Source organism: Chiroxiphia lanceolata, chromosome 11, assembly GCF_009829145.1.
Source record: "Chiroxiphia lanceolata isolate bChiLan1 chromosome 11, bChiLan1.pri, whole genome shotgun sequence".
NCBI lineage: Eukaryota > Metazoa > Chordata > Aves > Passeriformes > Pipridae > Chiroxiphia > Chiroxiphia lanceolata.
The window spans coordinates 3660816-3687919 of record NC_045647.1 but is presented as its reverse complement, the minus strand read 5'-3'; the positions used below and the strand labels follow the sequence as shown (position 1 = coordinate 3687919).

At 41.2% G+C, this 27104-nt stretch overlaps 1 protein-coding gene across 2 annotated transcripts in view; it reads right to left on the bottom strand.

The window, feature by feature from the left end:
* The window catches only part of PDZRN3 (PDZ domain containing ring finger 3), a 136463-nt gene that overhangs the window by 27035 nt on the left and 82324 nt on the right, over positions 1-27104 (bottom strand). The window contains exon 1 of one of the 2 annotated variants that reach the window (XM_032699114.1): positions 4113-4309. The exons of the other annotated variant lie outside the window; for it this stretch is intronic. Coding sequence (XP_032555005.1) covers positions 4113-4181 — 69 coding nt within the window. The 5' untranslated portion in view covers positions 4182-4309. Of the gene's footprint in view, positions 1-4112; positions 4310-27104 lie in introns of those variants that run through there. 2 annotated transcript variants of the gene reach the window in all.

Genomic DNA, 27104 nt, shown 5'->3' with positions numbered 1-27104 from the left:
CTGGTTTTTGTGTGAGTTCTCTGGAGAAATGGCTCCTTGCAAGTGATGCTGCTGAAAGCTGCCAGTGGAACAGTGTTGGTTTGTTCCTCATCACCACTGACCTCTCATTAGCACAGCAATTTGTATCTGACCTTGGTGCTTATATAACCTTGGCCACATCACATCCCAGCCCAGTTTAAAAGACAGATCCAGCCTGCCCACTATTGTTTTTACCAGCACTGTAATTTTTACTTGTCCCAGGGTTATGCCAGGCCAAGAACATGTGAGAGGCTTTCAAGTTACCGAAACGCTAAAAGGTCACTGCAACAACTGTTTATTTATATATGAACTTTAGTATTTGTGGAAGATGCCAGCTCAACAATCATAGAGTAGGAATCTTCTGACCTCGGCTCATCTGAACCAAGGGCAGTGGCAACCTGAGCTTGTTTCCTGCCAGCGTTTCTGTCCTTATTCTGGAGGGACAGCCTGGAGGAAGGGATTAGTCTCCACACTCATTGCATGGTTTCTGAGCTGGAAGTGCCACTTTTGATGGGTTGGTTATCTGACATCTTCCCAGCGTGAGAACTGGATGAACTCCATCATCTTAAATCCCAGGAAAAAGCTCTGAGCGTTGCCTGTGCAGTTTAGAGTCATCTGTGATTTAAAATTGTATGTTCGTATCCTTGGAAATTCTTCTAGGGGAAGGTGTCCCTGACCATAGCAGGGGGTTGGAAGGAGATGATCTTTAAGGTTTCTTCCAATCCAAACCATTCTATGATGATTCTATAAAATACTATAAAATACTATGTTCATTTAGGAAATTATTTTGCTGTGTGCTTTCCTCCCAAAGTATGTGTAACATGTGCTTAATGCGAATTAGGTACTGAGAAAGTTACTTAAATTGAGAGCTTAAACATTTTTTTTTAGTTTATTTTAAAAACACAAGAACTTTATCTCAGATGACTCAATCTTCTTATTTCTGCAAGTAAGTTTCCTTTAATGGAAGTTACTTTTTGGTCTCCTTGGAATTTTCCTACAAAGGGAAAAGCCCTTATTTCTGTTATTGTTTGTGTAGAAGCTGATGACATTGAGAAAAGCACATTGGAAAACTGGTGTGAAACATCCTCCCAATTTTCTTCCTTTCCCCTTCTCCCTCTGTTTTCACAATCTTTAAAATGTTCTGAAGAAGATTTCCATTTAACCCGAAACCCAAAATCTAGTGGCATATAATTACTGCATTTCCTATGCTGCATGCAGCCAGGAAGTAAACCTCGGGATACACCTGAGACAGGATACACATCCCCAGTGTGCCAGGAGCACACTGACTGTTCTGCATCAGGATTCCAAGCTGCCACAGTCCCCTTTGTATTTGTACCACAAAGCATTGATATGCACAGCTACAACAGCCTTTAATGACGAGGTGTCTTAATTTGGTTTTTATTATGTGATTAAAGGTACAATAAGGTAAGTGCTCAACAAGAGAGAAGACCATTGTTCTGCATCATTAAGCTCACAGCAGCCCAAAAAGAAATTGTAGGCAATGTGCCAAAGCCCTTAATGAAGAGGATCTCTTTGAATTATCTATGGATGAGGAAAGGATAAAGCCTGAGCCCTGGTATATTTGATCCTCTTTGTGCTCACTGTTACGAGGACTTACAGAGCCAGCCCTACCAGACCTTCTGGAATTGTAATTTTTTTGAAGCATTAATTTCCCAGCCACACTAAAGCTCTTGGAATAATAGAGAAAGTGAAGTTACGTACTATTATTAATTCTTTCAAGTGTTTTCTGAATTCCTATATCTTGGAGTCATGAACTTTTAAACAAAAAAATCTAAGGGGATTTATTTGTAATAATGTTAAATATTCCCTAAAACCAAGTTATGTAAATTTTGTCTAACTTAGACTTCTTAAATGGCAATGTCATTTTATCACATGATATTAGGGTTACATGGATGCCAAAAAATAAAAACACTGTAAGAGGCATTTTCTACTGCTGACATATTTTAAGAGTTCTATATTCTGCAATTTTAAATGACAATGATCCTTCATCTCCCTCACTACTAAATTCTAAGTGATTGCTCTGATGTGTAGGTTACATGAGGACATATTTTTATAGTTACAGTGACATATAATTATCTGGATGTGCTCCATAAGCTATAGAATTCCCTCCCTCCTATCTTGTGAAACAGGGAAATCAAAGTAGTCCTGTTAAAATAATTTTGCACAGTTATTTATATTTTAGAATAATCAGGGATTATAGTCTTAAATAATTCAAGTTTTACTATGTTAGAAATCCCAGTTTTACAGGATTACATGCACCTTTCACTTCTGTAGAAACTAAGGGTATTCCAACAGTGGTTCCCTGAGGACTTCCATCCTTGAAGTTAATCAGGAGCGCTGGGCACTGTGCAGGTTGATTTCTAAGTCCAAACTCCTGCCAGGGATCTGCACCTGCAGCCAGCACTGGATAGTTCAGACATCTCAGATATCAGGGGGACTGTTCCTGGGACTGATTTAAGGACATGCATTTAAAGAATGCTGTCCTGCATCTGTTGGGAGATGTCAGTAAGTTGCAAAGGTTCTCTGTCACCTTTCTTTCACAACAAAAATTGGGCAAGTTTCCTAAACAATCACAACGTTCAGAATCTGTTGATGTCTCACTTTGTCCTGGCTGTTGCACTCCTGAATGTGACTCACTGATAGTCCTCAAACCCAGACTGCACCAAAACTTGGTGACTTTGGGGGATAAGGAACTATTAGCACAACCACTGCTTGATCTGAGCGGAGGATTCACACGAACCACCCCTGGCCCCAGGTGTGCTGCTGCAGCATCTGGGACCAGTGCTCAGCACAGAACAGGGGCCAAGAAATCTGATTACGTCTCTCTAAAATTCTTCCCACTATCACATGCACAGCAGCTTAGTGGAAGTGTGCTGGTATAAATAGAAATGACAGTCAACATGTCTTTCTATTTGCTCCCACAAGTTTTTTTTATTCCACCAGGCGTCAGCGTCCCTTGGGCGAGCGAGCGAGAATTAGATCAGAACTATGTGGTTAAAATTTAATCACTTCCCTACCAGCATAACATACAGACCACATCTTTTATTCACTTTGTTGTCAGTGCCATCAGTATCTGGGATCAGCTGCAGGTGGGAAGGCAGCAGGACACGGGACTGCTGAGCAATTCCCTCTGCCGGCAGCATGGAACACGGCAGCGCTGGGAATGTCACCCAGCAATTGTCACTTACTCTAAACCACCTCAGGAATGGCAAGGGGGTAGAAGTACAGCTCAAAGGACCTGGGTAGTTTCTGTTCATCCAGAGCCTTTGTACAGACAACCCACTTCAGCTTTTCAGTGTTAACTAGGAGTATACAAGCCTATTTCCAAAGATTCATATTCCACAGGAATACATCCTGAAACACCTGGCCATGGTTCCATCCCACTTTCTCAGTCCAAATCATACTTGAGATGTGCCAGAGTAAGACATTTCAGAGGTAGGCAGAAGGAAAAGCAGAAACAACAGCTTTGTAATAGAGGTTGATGTGTTATTACATTTATAGAAAACTTCTCAGAAGCTTAATATGACTAATTTGGTGCGTAAGGATCTGTAGGGCAGTAGTTTTAATCAGCTGTCAAATCTAAGTGTCTGCTAACTGGTAATTTTACACGCCAAGATACAAAACCCACAACAACTAGACTTAAACTGACAGGAACAGGCACTTACAGACCAGACCGAGCATTAGTGAATGCACTGCACAGAAACAAGTGGCTGCAGGTACTTATAGACAGGTACAAAACATTCCCTGTGCATCTTTCCTAACTTGTGTAAACAGTGTGTAACTATGGTGCGATCCTTGTCAAGAAATTTTTCCTAATATACACTGGAGAAATGAACAAGAGTCTTGTTTTGTGATGAAAGTTTTGTAAAAAGTTTGATGTATAACAGCTGCGTTTAAATATTTGATGCTCTGCAAGTGTAAATGGGAAGGTACATCCTAAAAACATAATCATTATCACACACACATCAAATAAGGCAAACCCCCTCTCGTTTCCACTTTCACCAGCAGTTTTTGGTTCCCTGCCAATAACAGCGCTCACAAGCCTAAAAGAGAAACGAAATGTAGCTCTTTACCTGACAAACTTCATACAGCAACTTGTACTGCTCTTCCTGCTTCTGCAGAGTGCACAAACTGCATCCCATGTTTAAATCAAAAGTGGTAGAAACACTCCTCCCGATGGCCCCGGGCGGTGTCTGTCAGCCGGCACACATCAGGTATCCTCGGGACCCCCAGGTGAGGCGGCCGGACCCCAGCACGGCTCGGGGGTGTCGCTCCGGGGGCTGCAGAGCTCTCCTGCTTTGCTCTCTCCTCTTTCCCCGGCAGCTCCTGCATCCCCTGCTCCCTCCCTCTGCCGCACTCTGCGCCCAGGCACACGCTATATAGTGCCACTCATGCATATTAATCAGCCCTCATTGACTATTCATAACAGACAGTGATACAGGAGCCATAATTGCCAGCTATGACAGCTGAAATTTCTCTAATTAACAGGCAAGTGCTTCAGTAGCAGGCGTAATAAAGGACACTAACAATTTTGTAAACCATTTTGTAGCAATTACAAATAAACACGGCTACGTCTTGCTATGGTCCCCCAGGATAATTCTTACCATATTTAAGCGGGGTAGAATTGCAGTTGAAATGGAAGGCACAACGAGATGAATGCCATGGCACAAAACTCAGCCGTGGCAAAGTTGAAAATGCTCAGTGGAATTTATTTCCCTCTCGGATTGTGGTGCTGTCTGTGAGCCTCGGTTTTACAGCAGGAGCTGATTGAACTGGGCATTTAACAAACACAAAAGAGAAAGGCATCTCTGTCCCTGAAAGCCTATACACAGCCTTAGGACCTGGCTATAAAGCAAAGAAGATATATGAGAATATATGTGGATTTAGGAAAAAAACAACCAAACAACAAACAAAAAAGAATGCTTTGTATTAATATAGATTAGCTTTAGATTAATATGTATTTCCAAGTGAAAAATGGCCATCTATGCTCCTGACTGTCATTGTGTATTTGAATGGTGTAAATGACAGGTTCACATATTCTTCGCTATATTAAAAATATAAACTTTATGAGATTATAAAAATACATACAATAAAATAAGCATGGCATTTATGGCTGCTCAGCATTTGAGTGCTTAGATCCACATTAAACCTGTGCCTTAGATGTAAAGGATAAAACATCAGTGAACTGCCCAATGAGCTAGAAAAGTACTCCTAAGTCACAGGCTTTATGGATATTTTCCAGTCTGTGGGAAACACTGCCCTGTGTTATGAGTGTGGATTGACCATAATTTTCCCAGTTGTTTTGGCATTCAGAGGGTGTGCAATTTTATAACCTTATTTCCATTCATTCTGCTATAAAGAAAATGACAGAATAGTCAGGAATGAGACCAAAGTCACCATTCCAACCCAGGCAGAGTCTGGATCTCACGCTATGGTTTCCCAACTGGTTTCTGAGCATTTGCTTAGCGACTTTCTATGGATCACAATGGAAATTGTTGTGCAAGGATCATCTTTTCTGTCCCAACTCTATACACAGGTGCTTGCTGTAGGTATCTTGTAGGATACTCAGCTCTTACTACATTTGTACTGACCCACAGTGTGCATTAAAATGCAGTTACTGCAGTGCAGTTGATGCTGGACAGGTTTTAGCACAACTTTAGTAAAGAGACACTGACAAGAAGGGATCTCTTCACTCTGAGACTTTATTTTGGTAGCAAAATCTGCCTTCCTACAGGAAAAGAAAGAAAGGAGACCTCGTTTCAGTGGTGCCCAGTGACAGGGTACAAACTGAAACATGAGGAGTTCTATCTGAATTTGAGGAGAAATTTCTTTACTTTGAGCATCACAGAGCCCTGGAATGGGCTGTCCAGAGAGACTGTGGAGCCTCCTTCTCTGGGGATATTCAGAAGCCCCCTGGATATGAACCTGTACAACCCTGGCAGGGGGGTTGGACTGGATAATCTCCAGAGGTCCCTTCCAACTCCATCCATGATTGAAATCCCTGCCAAACTCCTGAAATTAAAGCAGGCAGGGACTCCATCCCTGTGCTGTGACCGTGGTGTCTCCCTGATGTGTCTCCACTGCTGTGATGGTGGCAGAACTTGCAAGTTTAGAGCAAGGCAGAGGTAGTCTGGACCTCAGCCCTGCTCTCTAGGCTGAGGAATGATTCAGGCTATCCCTGGTTAGATACGCCAGTCACATACTACGGCTTTTCCAAAGTTGGTTGACAGCCAGTGACTGCGGATCTCGAACAACTGGAAAAGTTTTTGCATGAGGGAACTAGTGTTCCCTAAGAGCAGAAAAAAGATGATGATGATAACTGAATTAAATAAAAAAAAGACTCCATGGAAATTGTAAAAAAGTTTATGGCTTTGATTAGACAATTTTTTGGTTATGTAATTTAATTAAGCAACTTAAGGTAAAACTTCCAAAGATGTTGTCCATGATTTTTTTTCTTTTTTAAATGTAATTATGTTTCTTCTTGAATACTAGATGCTATTTAAATGTTATTGTTCTACTCAGGTGGCTGAGGCCAGTCAGGAATTTTTGTTTTTTTTAGAAAGAGCATGCAGCTGGGTCTGCTTAGAAAGAAACCAGAAACACGCGGGATATTTAATTTCCATTTTCATCGGAAACGCACCTATTTGTTATTTCCCTATAGCAACATGATAGACTGCATGAGATAATGTTTCATCTGATTCCAAGAGATAATCCCTAAATCAGGCCAGGAGAGTGAGCCCAGCAGAAGGTTTGTTTTGATGTACAAGTGGAGGGTCCCATAAATGCGATGTTTCGGATTCTTCAGCTGACGCAGCCCCAGTGTGGTGCTCAGCAGCAAAGCCTGGCTCAGCGGGGCTGGTGGCTTTGTGGAACTGTTGCTCTGGTGAATAAACTGCTCTGGCAGCCAGGCCAGTGCTCATCTCATCGGAGATGGTTTCCATTATTGAAATCTAATTCGTATTTCCCTATTCATCTCACAGGCAAAAATGGTAGCACCGCCTCAGGTTAGCAGAGACCAGTTTTCACAGTATTTTGCCAAACTTCAAACATTTGGGCTGCAAACTCGTGTTCTGGGCATTGTCCAGTGCTGATTTCTGCCTTTAATGGTATGTTTGAGGCCAAGTGTTTCAGTCATTTCCAAGAGTAAGATTACAGGAAAAAAAAAAATGTTGTTTGCCCACGTTAAGAAATTCTGGATATGTTTTCTTTGAGAGGGTTTTAGTATCAACATAATATGAAACAAGGATTTGGAGTCTGGCACTGGGATGCTTTGCATTGTCCCTGTGAAATCTGCTAAATTTGGTCAACCTCCAAGCTGCTGCAGTTTGCATGTTCTCAGCACAAAGTTGGTTCAAGTTTTCAGTTTTAATTCCTATGAGACTTCTGCCGTGATAAATGAGTTCAGTGGGTGATGCCAGAAGGTCTGATGAGGCCAGCTCTGTTCTCTAATTGCTTTTTGTGAGGTTGGAGGACTGATATCAAGAACAAAGAGATGTTCTCAGTGCTCCTCACTCCGGACTCAGACAGGCAGGAAGAGCCACGGGAGCTGCCCGGGATGGGGTGGATGCTAACTGTGAGACTACACTTGTTCTGTAACATATATATTAAGACAAGCCTGGTGCCTTAACAGGAACCCTCCTCAGTGCCTGCTGTACCTGGTGCAGGTTAACTGGCTTCCTTTGGTGTGTCCAGATAAGGCAGCTCGTTATGGGATCTGTCATCTGCGTTAACAACGTGTCATGTGTGGTCTCGCCAGTGTGCCACAGATAATGAGCTTAACAAAATGTACGGGAGTGGATGGCTTATATCACGTGTAATGTGAATGTCAGAGTGGTCTCAGCTGAATCTGAGCAATCCAGGCTGAATGGGAAGTCAGCGAGCCAGCTGACTGGGAACAATGGGAAATAGCCTTTGAATACACAAGGTGCCAGCAAGAGCTTTCATTAGCATTTATCTAGATTACTCGCTCCCCCACTGGCTGCATGTGATCAAGTCTGCAAAATCCCTTTTACTGAGATACCTGGCTAGACAATCAGACATTTGCTTTTGTGTCCAAAAGCTAATTCCAAAGGTGGGAAGCAGTCAGACTGCATGGGCCACCACAACCAGGAGGGTGCTGTTCTCACCCCTGGGAAGCTGGAGGTCCTGGACAGAGGATGGGTGACAGTGAGGAAAGAATCCTGCCACAGACCACAGGCTGTTTTTGCTTTTTCTGTCTGTCTTAGTCACAATTTACAATCTCTCAGCTTGCAACTACAAACCTAATATAAATTTTGAGCTTTAAATGTTTGATTTATTCCATGATTAAGCCTGCCAGGTGCTGGCAGGTAAGGGGGGAATCCACGGGAGACCGACGCACTTCACAAGTGTCCTGCCCGTCTGCACGGGATGGTGAACCAGAATAAAGAGGGGAATAAAGCACTCCTGAGGGACCTGCACCCTGGAGGGGATCATTATTAGGGAACTCAAAGGCTAAAAAGCACTCACTGCCAGCTTTTCAAGGCTGGGGGCTGACGCTGCCAAGGGTTGGCTCTCGGACAGCAGTTCCCACCAGCAAGAATAAACTCGTGTCCTTTGTGTGAGGAGCAGATGGCTCACAGCTCCTGCACAGACCTGGCCAAACACCAACTCCTCGGTGCTGGGAGTTCCTGGTGCTGGAGTGGCTCCTCTGACACCCCTGATGGCTTGGCATTGTTTGTTTTGTTTCTTTAAATGCAAGCTGGCTTTCCTAGTACGTAGTAACTATTTGACATCATATTTTTGTACATATCCTTAGCAGGTTCTGTTTAAACAAATGATCCCTATTTAAGCAGCGCGAAATGGGAAATGTTTGCTTAATGTATCAATACTTTAATTACTTTTCTTGTTTTTACAAATATTTAAGACTTGTGAGAAACAAAAGCTAGGAAGGAGAACAGCTGTGACTTTATAAATAATTCTTGCATTGGTGTGTAAAATAAACAGAAGTCAGAGAACTGTACAGATTATGGTTACATAGAGTGGTGCAAAAGAAAACTGTGTTACACCACTGTATTTTAAACTTAAATATCTGGGATTTTTCAAAGTGTGTGAAGATGTTTTTTAATTATAGCCATTGGGTTACCTCTATTAAAGCTCGAGTGCCTCTGTTGGGAATGTGTTCACAGTGAGTTCTGTTTGTGTTTGTTTGCAAATGTTCAATAATACAACCCACTGATAGCTCTGAAGCGTCGGGTTCTTAATAACACATGTAATTAGTGTGGATCTAATTTAAAAATACCCTTCTGAAAAGTCCTTTGCTTAATATGTGAAAGCAAACTAGGATATTCTACGGCATTGTGCAGGTACAATAATTAAATACATACTCTAAATATAACAGCAAAAAGATCTCAGTTCTGGTGGTTTTTTTTTTTTGCATGTGGGCATAGCAATCTGCCTATGCATTGGAAGCTTCAAGACTGAGCCAAAATATTTAAACTAAAACATACCACAAGGGAGGATGTGAAAGCAAATGTAAAACTTTGGCTTTATTCCCATCAGTTAATGTCAAAGTCTTGAGATCCTTATTTGCTCCACTTAGCATCTCTGAAAGAGTTCCAATCCTCAGAAGTGACTTAAATGAAATGATACTTATTGTTAAACTGCTGAAGGAACTGTTCTGTCCTCGAAGCTCTTTAAGGAGTCTGGTGTCTCTTTAATTTATGCCACTTGAGAAAGACAGTGATATTTCAGGAGCATCAGAGCACCACCACTGCAAGGCCAGCAGACAGGAGAAAGCTATTGTGTTAATTCAGTCTTTCATGAAGCAGAACGATGAGGTCAGAATAGGGTAAATAACTGTTTCATATGCCACTGAGACCTTCTGATGGGGAGAATCAGGATGCTGAGAGCTGACCTGTGGACCACGAAACTCCTCCTCCCGTGGGCTGCCCCTCTGGGGGTTGATTACAGCAGTGCCAAGAGGTCCTGGTCAAAGATGAAGACAAAAGGTGATCCCTGAACCTGAGGATGCACACGCTGGGTTTACAGCGATGACACTGTGATGGAAGTGGGTGAAAGAGGGTTTTAGCTGCTGAGGCCAGAGAATGAACTAATCAAGAAGGGAGTGCTCTTTCACCTGAGCATCACCAGCTCCAAAGCCCCATCTGCCAGCTGTGACACACCAAGCCCAGCAATGCCCAACCGAGGGACCTGGGGGCACATCACACTCTTTAGCTCTTTAGCTCAAATCCCTGACTGTCCTCGTCCATTTTCCTGTTTGTGACACAGTGCAGGCAGCCACTACAAACCACAAACCCAAAAGTACGGAAGACTGGCAAGGAAATGAGAAAATTGATTATAGGCTGGATTTGTGCTCTAAAAGCTCCTTCCAAGCCAGCTGAAACCTCAGCTGCCTTGCAAAAAAAGCATCTTTGACTTCCTGGTTTTGATGCTGGAACAGCCAAGCTCATCTCTGTAAATTTTACAGGTTATTTAACTGGACAGCTTCTGTTTAAGAAGAACAACAAATTTAAGTTTGCACAAATTATCAGTTTCTACACAGTAAAAGTGCTGTGGTAATTGTTAGCAGCTACAAGAATATACAATAGCAAATTAAGAACATTTAAAGGAAGAAAGTGGATAACGAAAGCACGGGACTGTAGAGTTAAATCTTAGTTATACACTTGTCTTTATAATGCTCACATGCTCTCAAATCTAAAATTACTTATAGAGCATCAATCCCCATTTTGATTTTGCTCTTAAATATCACTTTAGAGGGACAGTATTGGTAAGCACAGGCTGCTCTGAGTGATGGTTCATTTCAAAATTAGAATGTTTTCTGTAAAAGTGATAATACACTTTTAATAATCTCAGAGCAGCAAAATGACTAGGTGTACTTGAATGCTGCATAAAAACTATTGACATAATACTTAATCTTTAAAACTGATAGACACATGCCCAAAAGCTAATAAAGTTCATTCTAACACAAATGAGCGAGTAAAATAGTATATCATAGTCTGTGATAGCTTTGGCTCCTGATAATATAACTGTAGCCCAGGGACAAAGAAAATTGAAGTGATTTAGAAAGGTGCCCAGTAGGATATATCTGATATTAGGCAGTTTGCTGAAGCAAAACAGTAATGTCAGAGAGATACAAAGGTGTAAAATCCATTTGACTGTGTCCAAATGCTTCTAGTCTCTGACCTTAATGTGTCCAGATGAACTCCCCTTAGGGTCAGCTGAATAATGCTTAATAATCTATGGCCAGAAACTGCCAAGACCTGCTAAGGATCACACTGTTCACTCACTTCTGTATTTTAGCTACTGTACTCATATTAAGAATTCTAAGCCCTTTCTATTTGAAAAGGTATTAAACTTTCATTTCTCAGTTTTTACTACTCCACACTTGATTGGAAACAGAGCAAAACAGGAATGCCATCTATGGTTCATTAGGTTTTATATTAACCATCTGATGAATAGGGTAAGTGGGAATATTAAGTATTAATGGCAAATGGCAGTCAAAATGAAAGGAGTTGCTTATATGTTTGCCTTTGTCTTCCTTTCTAGGTTCAGGTGGACAGTGAGGGATCTGATTGCTAATTCTCAGCTAGAGCTCCTACGCAGGAAAGACCCAGGAGATGAGCAGACCTTGAATGAAACGGGACTCGAGCCTTTTAGGAACAAAGGAAATGTAAGTGTTCATTTCTGCCTTTGAAGTTGGGAAAGATGTATTTCCACTGAAGGAGACTGGCATTAGCTCCAGAGCTGGTCTGTGTGATTAATTCCACAGTGGGCACACAGAGGGGACAGCCGTGACCGCAGGACCCTGCTGGGAACGTGCAGCTGCCGTTGTCTCTGCTGCAGCAAAATGTAAAGAGTACATCAGGTGTGAGGGGTAGGAGAGGAGAAACAGGGGGACATGGGGACTCTGAGTGGTTTGCAATCCCAGAGCCAGGCTGTGCCTGTGCTGTGAATTCGCCTGTGCTCTCCAATGATGTAATTTTGAAACTCCAGGAGGATACAGGAGGTGGCTCAGGTCCCACCAGTGCTCTGGTGTCCAGATTTCTGTTGTTTAGTATGTGACATACACTGACAATATGGAATCATACTTGGTTTCCATTTATGCTCTTTACAATGTAATCTCAGCAGTCTGTGGAACTGCAGCGATGCTGGTTCATCTCGTTTCATTATAAAATCAATCCTTCCGCAATAACATTGATTGGATAAAAGACATTCTAAGGCATTAATCCCCTTTAAGAAGGACACTTTTCATGCCTTACTTGGCTCATCTTTAACACAAATTCTAGTTCAATGAGTAAAGTCACAGGATCACAGCTTGGAAAAGACCTCTAAGATCCTCAAATCCAACTGTTAGCAGCTGTTGGAGGGCACACAACTCCCAGCTTTGTTCCTTTTCCAGGTCACATTTCCCAGCTTTATCCTCAATGGCAATGGAAGTGATTGTCACCTGTTATTAGCACTGTATTTTTGGGAATCCCTGTGAATCAATGGGAGGTGACACGTTTACCTTAATGAAAAAAGTAAATTACCTACACAGGTTATTGCATTGGCTGAACACATCGAGTTATCATGTAGCTGTAATTCCTCTGCAATTTCTTCCCTCAAAATACACATTCTAATAACCAGTATTGATCAAGTAGCATTGAAATGAATACACAAATATAAACACTTGATAAAAGAAATGTCAAAGTGCACAGGCAATCAGACACTGTGATGAACACCAATAATAACCCAGAAAGGATTATTCCTATCTGAAGGCACATTCACCCACTAATTTTGTCACTTCTAGTGAAGCCCCAGAGTTGCAGGTTTTTTCCCTGTCCAGAAACTGCATTCCAGTTTTCCTGCAGACTCGTGTTTTTCTCCATTTCTCTGCAGGAATAGACCAATGTGCTTCATAAGAATTTTACAGGCACAATGTAACTTACAAGACAATTATTAATGAATGAGCTTTTCTGGTAATACACAAAATAAGTGGGTTTTGTTCTTCCAAAGTTATATTACGTGTCCAGAATTTTTTGTCCTGATGGCTGACTGCAGCATGACACTGGGATGCAGAACTTGAAGGTTTGTATGATTTATGGTGTTTGCAGCTTATTTTAAATTTTTATGTTTTGAGTTGTGGGTTGTCTATTTTGGGATATCAGTTGTATATGAGAAAAAAGATTTCAATGGCATTTCTTATTCCCTGTCTATCCTTGTTCTCCTCTGTGGTTCCCCCAAACAAGGGGGCTGTTGCAGTGCTGTGCTTTCTATCCAAATTATTTTTGTCTGTTGTGACTATGGTGATGATAGAAAACTCAGATTTTGTTTTGGATAGTGCAATGAATGAATGTACTGGATTGCATGTAAATGTCTAGAGGCACAATCAGTTCATGGCTGGAGGGGAAGAGACTCAAGATTTCTGAGAAATACACCTATGAGAACATTAATTAACGCACAGATAAAGCCCAGATGATGGGGGTGTCTACTTAAAATACTAGATTGGTTGCCAGTATGACAATCAACACAATTTTCTGTCCGACTTATATTTTTTTTCTGTTTATTGGCTGTAGTTAGAATGTTATAAAGCACCAGGCATGTATCCTTAAGTCTTTGAAATTCAAGTTGCTGTCTGTTTTCTTTGAGTTTCATGTTCTTAGCAGAGGAGAGAAATCACAATAATTACAGCCTAAAATAGTCTCATTTCATGGTGTGGCTAACAAGTGAAACTACAAGTAATGATGTAATCTAACATGTCAAAAATGAAAATGAAAAGAGGAGACAGAAGGCAGGATGGAGCCAAGGGATGCGATGTGCCATGTCATCTTCTAATTAACTAACTGATCCTTTAAACTGTCAAAATCAGCGAGGAACTCCATGGCCCAGTGTCTTATTAATATTCATACTGGGCCACGAGGAGCTGTGATTCCAGTCCCAGTGGTTATAGTTAAACATCAGAAAAAAAAAGCCAGGCCATGCAGGGCTGGGGGAGCGGCACATTGACAGAGAAATGAAGGCAAGGCCACCCTGCTCCCCAAACCTCTGCTGGGGGAACTCTCCAGGGATCCATATTGATTTCTGAATTATTAGGGGGGCTGTCTATTGAAAAAAACAATTATTTTTCTCCTTCCTACGAGCTGCCACACTGTTAATCACATTAAGCTCCACGTTGTCAAAGGAGGGGAAGATGCATGGAACCTTTAGCAGTATGAGCCCATTTTTAATTTGGCACACCAGAGGAATAGGCAGTTAATAAACTCCTGTCTTTGGGAGGACTGGGGGAATTCATTCTGCCACGCAGGATGCAATTCAGGATTGTTTTTGTAGAAATCTGGGGCCCACAAGAAAAATAATCTTCCATAATCTTCTTATAATGCAATTATTCTCTTACATTTCAGCCTGCCAGTCTCTTCCTACTCCCACTAAGCAGTTTCCTGAACCTTGAAGTCTAAGGGAGCAGCTGACATTTGGTTTCCCCATTCATTTTCTGTTTAATTCTTCATGGCAGGGCAATGCTTTAAAAAAATATAATAAAAATCCTCTCTGCTCTGTATTACACATTCTATTTTGGGGCCCAGTACAGATCTGCCATGGACAGGGATGTGCCTGTGTGCAGTAGAAGGTGGGGATGAGGAGGTAATTCAGCATCCTCTGAACTCAAAGGGAGTTTTGACATCAGCCTTGTATAAGTAATTTTAAGCCCATACTATTTTTAGGGCAGTTAATCCCATTTTATACTTGCCATTTCTAGCCGTGCATGACATAGTAGAAAGCCATATATTATGTAGCCTTTTACAGCAGCATGATCAGTAAAGGAGTAGCTGAGCCATAAATCACATGCTATACTTCTCAATGAAAAATAATTAAACACTTTGAATCTCATTAATTGATGTCCTTTATTTAATTGATACACTAAAGGAAAAATATCTTGGGTTACCCCCTATTCTTTCTGTTCTTTTCCCTGCCCTTTGCCAGTTTCCTCTGATGTAACTTTTTACAGTTTGACACAGCACCCTGAGGAAACAAAGCTTCATCCCAGCAGACAGACTTTGGGTTCTCACCAGAAAGTCCTCTCAAGATTAAGTCACAGCAGCCCAGTTTTTGGCAACTGAACTAATTGCCTCTGGTTTTCCATCCGCTGTGGTGCCTGGCCATGTCCCTGGAACAGCACAGCAAGGTCCTGGACAGACACCTGGGACATCAGAACTGGTGCTGTGGAGCTCATGTCCTCTTCTCTGACCGTGAACACACAAACCGTGCGCCTAAAATGTGCATCAAAACGTACAAGCTGTGCCTGTGGAGAGCTGGTATTTGTCTGGGCAGCCTCTCACTGCTCACTCCCCCCCCTAAAAAAAAAAATTATCTCCAAGCAAAGCTATCAACCCAAATATTTAACACCACATATTCTCTGTTGTTTAAGCTCTATTATGGATGTAAGGCAGGCTCCATTAAAGAAAAAAAAGATAAAATTAAGTACTCTAAAGTGTCTTTCAGCTGGGTTAACATCAGGCACCGAGCTGCCAGACCACAAATCTTGAATATGTTGACGCTAAATGTCTACCAGGAGCATATGTTATGGATCAAAGAACACACTGATTAACCCAGCAGAGACAAAAGTCTGTCACTTTGGTCATGGTGGCATGATACCACACAAGACAGGACTAAAGAAGCACATGAACAGAAAACAAATGCCAATGGAAAAAACATAAAAGATGCCAAAGAAGGTTGCAATCTAAAGTAACAGTTTTATCAGGTCAAATGCTCCCACCCATGGATGCAGATTTAATGCATTTCCTGTGTTTAAAAAGCATAAAATTCTCAAGATTTTTGGGGGATATTAATGTGTATCTGTTTCCCTGCTATACTTTTTATTAAATCTATTCAAACAGGTTATCATTTTTATTGTGAAAAATGTCTACACGAAGCTGTCTATTTACATTGGTATTTACATAATTAGGGAACAAGAGCCTGGAATCACAGCAATTCTGTATTCCCAGCTAGATTGTTTTTCTCCAGTAATTTGTTGGCTTATTTTGCATTTCTGTCAAGCACTTCAGCAGAGCAGTGAGTGTCTTGTTCACGTGCAGTTTCACACCAATCCTTCACCTGAGAGTGTTAAAGTAGAACATAGAGGAGGACAACTTTACCTTTTTAGTATTTTCCAGTATTTGTCCATACAATATCACAGGTACAGTCATGAGCACTTCCCTGTATCTAGCATGTCTTCCTTAATTAATTTTTCAGAAGACCTTTCCCATAACTTAAACAAGAACATTTGTTTCAAACATTTTCCATTTAGTTTTAGTGTTTACTTGAAAATGTTTCAAACATTTGCTGTCTCTGAATTCGTATTTTCTTCCTCACGGTAACATTTAGTTTTTAATTATAAAGGGAAAAACCCAACTTTGGATAATGAGACTTTCCTAAACTCAAGCTTTAATATTGGAAATATTTCTTGTGCAGGAGGTAGCAGGGCCAATAGTCTGTGGGGATCCTCTACTTGTAAACTGGGGGATTTGCACTCAGGTTACATTCAGAGGCATCTGATTTTTTTTTTGGAGGGAATGGCACTCCCAGCACTCCTTTCAGCTTCTGGTTGAGCTTTCCTTCAAGGCTCCCAGTTCTGGTGTCGTTCAGTGGTGCTTTAATGTGTCCCCTACATTTTGACAAGACAGGCACCTCCATCATCATAATATCTGTCAATGCATGTGCAGTTGCTTAATGTATAATGCATGAACTAGATTTCTCAAAAGTAGTCTGTGAGTGGGTATATTAACTATACACGTTTTGTCGATTTTCCATCTCATTTTGGCAAAGGATAAGTTATTGGTGATCTCAGATGAGAGATATATGTGTGTGAGCGTGTGTGCATATTTTATGTTGGCAATATGTGTTTATATCATCATATCTAGCAAGCATGTCAGAAAGTACATGCACCCTCAATTTTACCTGATTTTATTGCAAAATGATGCCACGGGTTTTCTGAAGGAATAGCCATTGCTGTATTCAATAGATCCATTTGACAAGCCACTGCTCAGTTTTATTTATCCTCAGCTTGTTCTTCTGCATAATTTAAAAGACAGCTGTCATATCTACATGCTGTCCTGCCTGAAACCTGTGCAGTGTTAAATAAACCTGACATTTGTACAGTGTTAAATAAACCCCATACTGGGCCCAGCCCTCTAAATGGGAGCCTCCCTGATCCCTTTCCCAGCAGCCGGGCTGGGAATACCCGTGCAGGGCTGTGGGACACAGACTGTGCAGGCTGGGCTTAAACCAGACACAGACTGAGAAGGCTGGGCTTAAACAAAACACAGTCATACTTTGGGAAAGGGTTAGAGCTCAAAGGTGAGGCTGTAAGCGCTGTTTGGGGTGGGGTCTGTCTGCCAGGGACACGGCGCAGGTCTGGGTGGAGGGGGGCACCCCATTACCTGAGGTCACCCCATTACCTGAGGGCAGCCTGGGATGGGGTATGTGCCTAATGCACAGCCTGGAAGTGCTTTGGGAGAACAGCACAGAGGCAGGAGCACGGATGGAACAAAATGATGGAAAAACAACAGCGACAACTCATCACATCACCTTCCACTGCCAGAATGACCGGGCGCTCCCTCAGAAAGAGAGTTAAAGTTAATTGCATGTAAAGACCATGAGATCAGGATCCTGGGACTCAGGAGCTGATTTATGCACTGCAAATGTGTATATCCTTTGCAGAAAAGGCCATTTCCTGTTTAAAAAATTTAAAAATACTTGATTAAACTCTGTGGTTCCCAAACCAAACACATTACACTATTTAGTCCATTAAAACCCTGCGAGCCTGTTATTATTGTGCCGTGATGGATTGATTGTATTTAATCTTTCCTCCTTCTGAAGTTGTTTTCATTTCCTGCAGCCCTGTGCACCCCAGCAACAACACACCAGCAGTGTGTTCGCTGGCTGCTGCTGGAGCTGATTATAAACATCTATTGTCACTTGGACAATATTTATACGAAAAAAGCTACATTGTATGAATCCTTATTATTATTATTTTTATAACAAAGCCATGTGAAAGCTGGAGCAGGATGTTATTAAGGACACCTGAGCAAACACCACACAGAAAATTCTTATCTTTTACCATTAAATTAAGCCTGTGTCATAAGCTCTGATACATTCAAATGATGCTGCACTATATTACTTTATGAAAAGCATTTTTTAACTGGAGCTAAACACAGAATAAGCATGATTCTGAAAGGGAAAAAAAAAAGAAAGTGGCTCTTGACCTTTACTATAATTGTCCAATAATAGTTTGCTATTTACCAAATAACAAATGTAAATACTATTAATAGGCCAACTTTCCCTGCTGTGTTGTAAATACACAGGGGCAATGGTGCCGTCAGACCTTTTCTTTCTCACACCTACTCACGGACTTTTCTTACAGCTGAGGCTCTCTTAAAAGTGCTAATCAGGCTGGTTAAAGGAATTTATGAAATAGAAACTCTCACCAAGTTGGAGCACAGTGCAAAGCCCTGGTGTGCAACATTAGTGTCATAGCTAATTAATTTCCTTAAAGATCAAGTTCAGGGATCTTTTTCTGTGGGGTTTCTCAGTCAGTGCTAATTTCATGGTTTAGGGCTCTGTTTGTCCTTACATTGGTGAACACACACAAGCTTCTCTAAGCTGTTTTCCAGGTCTCTGCTTCTAAATGATTTCCTTTCTCTCTGCCACTCTGCAACTTAAAATTACAAAGTGTAACAGACAAAACTACAGTATTCATGAGCTTATCTAATTTCAAAATAATGGAATAATTTTTCAAAGCAGTGTGTGTTCCTGGAAAGGTGTAATACAGCACAGATCAATTCTACTGCAGACCATTTTATACTGAGGAGGGGGATTGCTTGGTGTTGGTTTTCACTTACAAAGTTCTTATTAAGCAGTGTCCACCCTGATTTTCCTTGTACCACCTTGTGTATAAATTCTGTTGGGAACTTTCTCTAACAAATTAGGGTGAAATGATGATGGAGAGTTACCGACTTCATAATTCATGGAACACTAAGTTTGGTGCTTTTTCCTTTCCCCTAAGCACAGAGATCTATCTAAACCTCAGGATTTGCATTAGTGCTTTTTCAATTTAATGTGGTGATCAGCAGGCAGAACTAATGGGATGGCTTCTGAATTCTTCTGCGGAATCTGAATTTGTGGGTTTTAGTTTTCAGACATCAAGAGCAGCAGAAAGAAGGGAAGAATTACTGTTCTTCCAACAAACACATGACTTATGAATGGTGGGAGGCAAGAACTGCTGTTACAAAATATAATGCAGCCAGAAATTTCCAAAAGGTGTCATATTGGGATTCTTAAATGCCTCCCATAGTTTTTATTCAAAATGATGCCCCAATGGAAATGGGATTATTTTATCTGTTAACATATCTCCAGGAATCTAGAAAGCTTTGACTCATCAGTCAGGTATAGTTAATGTTACATCTTTTAAGTTCTTCAGCAAGTAATTTTTCAGATCAGACTGATTGTGTGGCTTTTAAAACTGACCATTTGTTGGAGACAGTGTATCAGCAGGAAGAAATTCTGTGGATTTTCTTCCTTCTGTAGCCTTTTGGTTGCTCTGTTGATTACCTGGATCAGACTACAGGGCTTGTATGATTAGACTGCAAACTTTACTCCAACCTGGAAGAGAGAGGATTAATCTTTTAAATCTTTCCAACTGTCACAGCACACACCGACATTGTGCTCTTGGTGAGGGTGGTAATTTCTTAAGTCACATGTTTGGGGTTGAAGTCTTGCTCTTGAGTTGCAGTATGTGACCAGGATTTAAGTATCTGTTTTGTGTGATTAAGAGTAATCCTGAGCAATTAAAGAAAACAGTTCATTTGTGGCAGGTGGCAGAAAGCTAAAGAAGATAATTACTCTTTTTAGCCATCTGTGTTAACTGCCATTAGCAGAATTTAACTGAGATTCACCACTTTGAAATTTGAGGCAAAGTTCCTTTCCCTTAACTACAGAATATAATATTGTCTGAAGTCTAATTACAAAAAAAAAAGTAATTTCACTCTGCTTGCCATGAGGTGCTTGTTTGTTCATTTTATTAAAAACGTTGGCACTCCAAGATATGATAAACTGAACAACTGCTTGTACTAAATGTCTTTGAATTACGTGTTGGCTCCGAAAAGCTGTTCAACTTTGAGTGAGTTTATCCTGAAAAGCCCTGATCTGCAGCACCAGCAGCTGCAGCAAAGAACTTCTGTGGAAAAGAAGAACCATTTTCACCCTTCCATCACATGTCACAGCTCTGAAAGAACCCAGTGCCTCTCCCCAGATCTGCTGATGATGCCAGGGCTCACAGTGCTGCTCCCTTGTCAAGGGATCAGGCTGTGAGCAGTGCTACAAATATGTGTTGAGACATGGAAAATACACATCATCAAAGCAAAAAAGGGAGCATGGGAAACCTTTCCTGGAAGAATGAACGCACAGCACAGGTTTTCCTGCCTCTTGGAACCACTGGAAGCCTGCTAGGGAATACAAACCAGTTCTTTCCCTCTCCAGCTGTGCAAAGATAAACAGCACCAAACACTTTGATGCAAATGAGGAGTGTGATTCTGGCAAAGCAGTTGTGTCTGAAGTTCTTGCATTTTTTCCAATTTGCCTATTTTCTGGAAATTAGAAGGAGGTTGAGTTTCATGACCATAATACCTGGCTCGTGTGTTACCTCCTGATATTTATCATTTGTGTCTACTCTGTACTTTCCCTCTGGGTTTTAGGATTCTGGTAAAATTCATATCTCATGCTGTAACTACACAGAGTCACAGTCTCAGGCACTGTATTGGCTGGGCAAAAGGCTACTCTGGAAAAATGGCAAAATTTTCCAAATACTAATGATACTTTTGAGAACTGAAGTATTTGGGCTTGGGACTTTTTTCAGTAAACTTTAAGGTTAATCACCAATAGGAGTTTTCATATTCACAGGATGATCCCTGCTAATTACTGAATCTTTCTTCCTGATTAACTCCAACTACATTTCATTTAAAAAGGGGTGGATTATGTTAAGGGAATTATATCAGACTTTAATGACTGTAATGACCAATTAGAAATCTGAGGATATACTATGATTCCTCCTGTGTGTTAAATACTTTACAACTGCATTTTTCAAACCCGGAATCGGTATTTAATGATGGTGCTTGTGTAATTCTGTGCTACAATTAGTCTTCAGCAAGGACAGAAACAGGACAACTCTAAGAACACTGTATAACAGGTCTGGTTTCAGAAGGTGCTGCTCTGTAAAGGCAGAACAGAGCAGTCATCTGAGATGGTCTGTAAATAAGAGAAACAAGCCTGACCCGAGGATGGGATCTTGAAATCTTAGTTCTTACAAGTCATTTATCTCCTAACAGCAGTATTGGTGTGATGGGCTTTTTGATGACACCCTGGGCTACTGCAGCAGCTCCAGCTTTGCCAGAGGTTTTGTTCTTCTCCTTTTTTTCAGCAGACTTGATAGGAAAGGAGTTATGGGTGATTTGTGAATACATATTCTATGTTGGCAAACTTGGACTAACAAAGATGCTTTCTGTTCCCAAGAAACATGAAGTTTCTCTTAGCATAGTACTAGAAATGGAAATGTAGATATAAATACCCAGAATAATCTAAGATTCCTTAAAACATCCATGCACCAGGCAGATAGGATGCAGGGCTTAGGAGGACCTGCAGCCTCCAAGGCAGCATCTGGAAGCCAGATCTGACACTCCACAGCACCTAAAATGACAATAAACTTGAATGTTGAGGCAGCAAAATCCCAGTTCTGGCATTGCATGAATGCTACTGCCAAGCTGATCAGGCTGTTGGAACAAGCTGAGTTGTAGCTACATCTAGATGAATAAAATACACATTTGCATAGACTAGATGTTATTTTGTGTAAAGTTTCTTACTCTGTTTATTGTGCTTTGGTCTGTAAGTCATTGCACTGTTCCTTTACTTAGTGAGACGTCTTTTGTTTGAAATAAAGAAAAGGTTTGCTGTGGAGGAAACATAATCATGTTGAATTCTAATGAGTAGGTTTATGTTAAATGTACAGGACAGTTATTCACATCTCCTCTATGAACTAGAAATACTGGGAGTGATGTTGCTAAGCTTGCTCTGCTGTGTAGCTGCATGTCCTTCCTAGATATTTCTCCCTTCATTATTCCCTTCCCAAGCTGTGTTCTGGGACCAGTACAAAAGAAAGGAGTGGAAGGCAGAGATTGTGCAGGAGAACAAAAGCCCTTCAAATAACTCTTTTAGACACTTTTCACACTTTAATTGAATAAATTGTATGGAAAATCCCATGTCTGTGGTATACAACTCCCCAGGTGCTCTCAGCTACCATATCCACAGCTGTTTATATTCAAACTAGGTAATTTAATACACTTTTATCTGTATATATTGCAGAGCGTCTTTTAAAATCAAATGGCTGTGAGTTTTGACTTGGAACAAAGCAAACACCCTGTGAAGAGACAGTGCCTCTCTCCTTGGATGCTGCTGTTCATCCCTGAATATCTAAGCACTGTTAAAAATGGCACTTGGTGCTGAGGTATAAAGTCTGTTTTCAACGAGTGCGTAATGTCACTAAAATGACATCCATGCACAAAAAAATGTATGGCTCATGGCAGTTGGCAAATCAGCCACTGCCTGGTGTTCCCCAAGGGGAGGGATTCATGCATGAGGCTGCCAAAAGAAGGGTCATGATTCAGTTTGGCAGGGGCATAGCCTGGACACATTTCCCTTTAATTGCTGCTTGTCATGTGAGATGTGGTTCTGGGTGACACCATGGCTAGAATAATACAGAGGATAAATGCTTACAGTCTCATCTATGCCAGAATCTCTAAATGCTCTGTTTATTTGATAATAATTAGTGTTTCATTTTCTCCCACATTCCCCCCCCTTCTGAGTGATACACGAGTCAACATAAAGGAATGGCAGCACATGAAACCAGGATCATTTTGCCTGCCTGATTTCTAATCTTACAGTCAAACTGCTTGTGCCTCACTTTGCAACTTCATCAGCACAGGGAAGAAAGGCTAAAGATATTTCTTAAGTCTCCCTGTAAAGCCTGATGGCCAGGGATGTCCTACAGTTCATTCCCAGCAGGAAGCAGTGTAATTGTCAGCTCCGTGTTTCTCCCCTGAAGAGCTGCTCTCTGGTGAAGGGAGGGGGGAAAAATGTGAACAAGATTTTACAAATTTGGCATATGGCAGAGCAACTGCAAGGCTGGAATTGACTCAGCAGCTACAAACTACGGGGCAGAAAATCATTCTGCACATAACGAAACCTCTCCTTTTACACCCGGGCAATCTACAAAGCAGGGCTGGTTCATCTGAGGTGCACTTTCTAGAAGAGGGTAGACTGGGGATGAAGGAACAGCATCTGCTCTGGAGCGGTTTTGCTGGAGATGAGGAACTTGATAGGGAGGGATGGGGATGGGTTTTTGACAGAGAAACATTCACAGGTAAGACATAATGATTCCAGGAGGCAATCCTATGTTCTGTATATTATTGCAGTCATACAGTGGGCTCAGAGCTCACAAAATAATATAAACTGGCCGTGAATGACTGCAGAGGATTCCACAGTCATCATGGTCCCACCTGCCTGGCCTTGGGTTAGCTGGAGATGCTACAGCCCTGGGGAGAGGTTGTGGCAGCAGCAGCAGAAATTTTGGGGTGGCCAAGGGCGGCTGAGGGGGCAGAAACCCCGGGCAGAGCAGCAGGGCAGGCAAGCAAGGGGATCCTTCAGACACAACATGAGCAGTGACCCAAAAAGTTGCCCAGGGGCTGGACACAGTGCCCCAGGGCCCCCAGGGGACCAGCACACAGAGCCAGACCACCCTGGCTTTCCAGCTGATCCTTTACAGGCATCAAGAGAAAAGTCTTTGTTTCACTTGTCCCCAATAAGCTCCTTGTGCAATTATCATTAAGAGTGTGTCAAGTGTTTGAAGGAATCGGCCATTTAATTGTATAAAAGCAAAGGTTTAACCACAAAAGCTGCCAGGCACTCCCACAATTATCATTTATCAGCCAAACAGAATGTCCTCAGGTTATGTATCCATCAAATGGTTATTGATTTAAGTTTTGGGCATTTTACAGGATTAGAAATGATTACTTCGGATTTAAATAGTGTTTAGAGGACAGAAATCAAATACAAAACAGTGTGTTTATAAAACAACATTGCACAACAGAAATGTTACAGAACAGGAGCCTCTTTCCAGTGCTTTGAAACTAAAGAATGGTCTTTATACACAGCAATGAGCCATGTATTAAAAATACAGTGGACTCATTTTTCACCTCAAGAGTGACTTTGCTCTTCCCCGTGACTCTGTTCAGAGTAGTAGAGGATATCAGACACCCTAAAAATCTTTGGCATCAATGTGAAAACACAGAAACACGGAAAGCTTCTTCTCCCGCTTCTTACACTCATCTGGTTGGAACAGTCTAATTATTCAGAAACCCCCGAAAATGACAAAACTCCTTTTAATTACAAATGCAGACAGAAGTCACGGGTTGGGTATTTGACCAGTTTCTGGTCACTCAGGAGAGGTGCTGACAAATTATGGGGGAAATCTTTCCCTCCATTTCAGGGAAAGCTGATCACCCCAGAAATGTGGTCATCAGCACACGGTCTTACCCAGGAACGACGTGCTCCTTGGGGGAACAAAGCACTTGCAAGCTGGGTCCAGGATGTTGGTATAAATATATTATCTCTTGAACTACGTCTCTGAAGCAGCCTAATCTTATCAGACTAATCGTGCCCTGAATATGAGCTGATCTTCAGGCAGGGCTCAGCGAGGACGAGCCCCCAAACCAGCCCAGGATGTCCCTGCTCAGACAGAACTGCTGGGCCCTGAGCAGCCTGGGGACATTCAGTGTGTCTCAGATCTTCCCCTAAGGAAGCTCATTTAAGGGTGTGTTTATATATACAAAAGGTGCTATCATTTAATGTTTTACCTTGGCCTTTGTAGGTTTGGCCTATAAAAGTGTGAAATCTGTTTACAGCTGAAATGTGTTTTAAGAGAAGGGCACCTTACACAGCCATTTGTCAGTGTCTAAAGAGCCCGGGGCAGGGAGTAGACATTTACTTACAGAACCTTTGGACTATTTTAACCAGGCCTTTGGGACCTCCCTACTGACCAGCCTATAGCATGGCCTTGTCTAGCATCTCTCTGTGCTATTTCTTTTAATTGACTAACCTCAACAGTGGCTGTTCAAAATCACTTTAACCCAAACATGCCCCCGGTCTGAAGCTCCTAATGACCTTCCCCTGGCCCTAAACACATATGCTGAGACAATGCAAACATCATTTGGAAGATGAGTAAATTCAATAACTCAATTACCACTGCACCAAAATACCATTTATCAAAGCCTGGCCACGGTGGTTGGGATCTTTAGCTCGCTCTGTTTCGATGGCACGGCATTTGGGTGAAAGTAACTAATCGATTTAGGAATGATTAAATAGAAATTTGTAACACTTGGCATTATTAAACCTTCAATCTTCATTACAACTGCTTAACAATTACATCATGGGCTCTGTAAAATACATTAACAGTAGCTGGAAACAATCTCCTCATAAATAAAGACAGCAAAGGTATTAGACTAGCGTTCAATAGGAAGTCTAATAAAAATACATATATTGTGGCATTATTAGTAGGTTGTAAATTTTGAACTTTGGAGGAGCTTCAAGACTGAAAAATTTTAAAAGCCCAGGGAAAATCCTCCAGCTATTATCTAACATTGAACTCATTTATTTTAAGAGGTCTAATTTAGTGGTAGAAGCAGCAGCCTGAGGGCTAGAGATGAACAACAGGTCAGCCCTGCATCCTCCTCAAACAGAAGAAATGCTTCTTTTACAGCCAGTCTAAATCCCAGGTTCTTTCACGGGTTCCACGCTCTCATCCTTTGCCTGAAGTTCAGAGAGTTTCTAGTTCCACTTGCTCCTTCAGACATCCAGGAGGGCCTCTCCTTTTCCTCTTTCAGACCAAAACATTCAATGTTTTATGTAATTTAATTTTTTAAATAATTTTGAAAATCCTGTAAAGTTCTTTTAGCTATTTTTCCTCCCATCTTTAATCAAATAGCTTCCCACAAACATCCAAACAGGGCAAAGCATTCTGTGTATGACACCTATTCTGGAAGCTTCACTTCTTGCTGAATGAAATCACAGCATTTAAAAAAACTTACCATGTCTAGCTATCAAATAGATACACTTGGTCTGTGAATCTGATCCTGACTGTCTAATGAAGCAAACACAAAAATAGAAATAAAAATATTTAAACAATATTTGTAAATTATTCAGCTATATATAAAGTGTTATACAACATGGGTGGGGGGGTTCCAACACATAAGCCTTTATTATTACGATGAAAAATGATTTATATCACAACTCTCCTGTTAAAACTGGGATGTAAATTTAAGTCACCACATACTATGACATATAAAAAGTAATCAATCAAACGTTATTGACAGTAGTAAATATAGTCTCTTGCTTCTTTTTCAGAAATGAATCAAAAGAAAAGATGGCTACAGTTAAATGGTTCAGGCCTATAATTTTCTTCCAGTCCCAAGCATAGAGCAAATGCCCTTATTAAGTTCAAAGTTGTGGGTTTTTTAAAGCTCAGAAAACAGGCCATTAAGCAAAAGCAATCAGCAGGGGGTATAACCATCCAAGGCCATTTAATTTTTTTTTATTTGCTTAAAGAAATTTTTCTTAAGTGAACAGAAAGGGCAAAAAAACCCCCAAAGATGAATCTTCAGGAATGAAGGCAGCAAGCTGTGAAATGAGTTATGAGATAAACAAATGTTCATCCTGTAAAGTTACAGCACGAGTGTCTCCTGTTCCAGGAGGGAAAATGATGTACATGGAAGGCTTGAATTCAGAGTTTAGCATAATTAAACCACAGACCATAAGGTTAAAATCACAGTTATGAGCTGATTAATTGATTTACACTCGTGTATCACTTGATTAGATTTCTTGCTTTTTTTTACTTCCATCAAACTGTGCACAGGTATGTGCTCAGCTCCACATAAATATCTGCAATGAGCCCCCTGCCATCGGGGGGGCCTTTCTGTGAGCTCTTTGTGCTTTCCCACAAAGGAAATGAG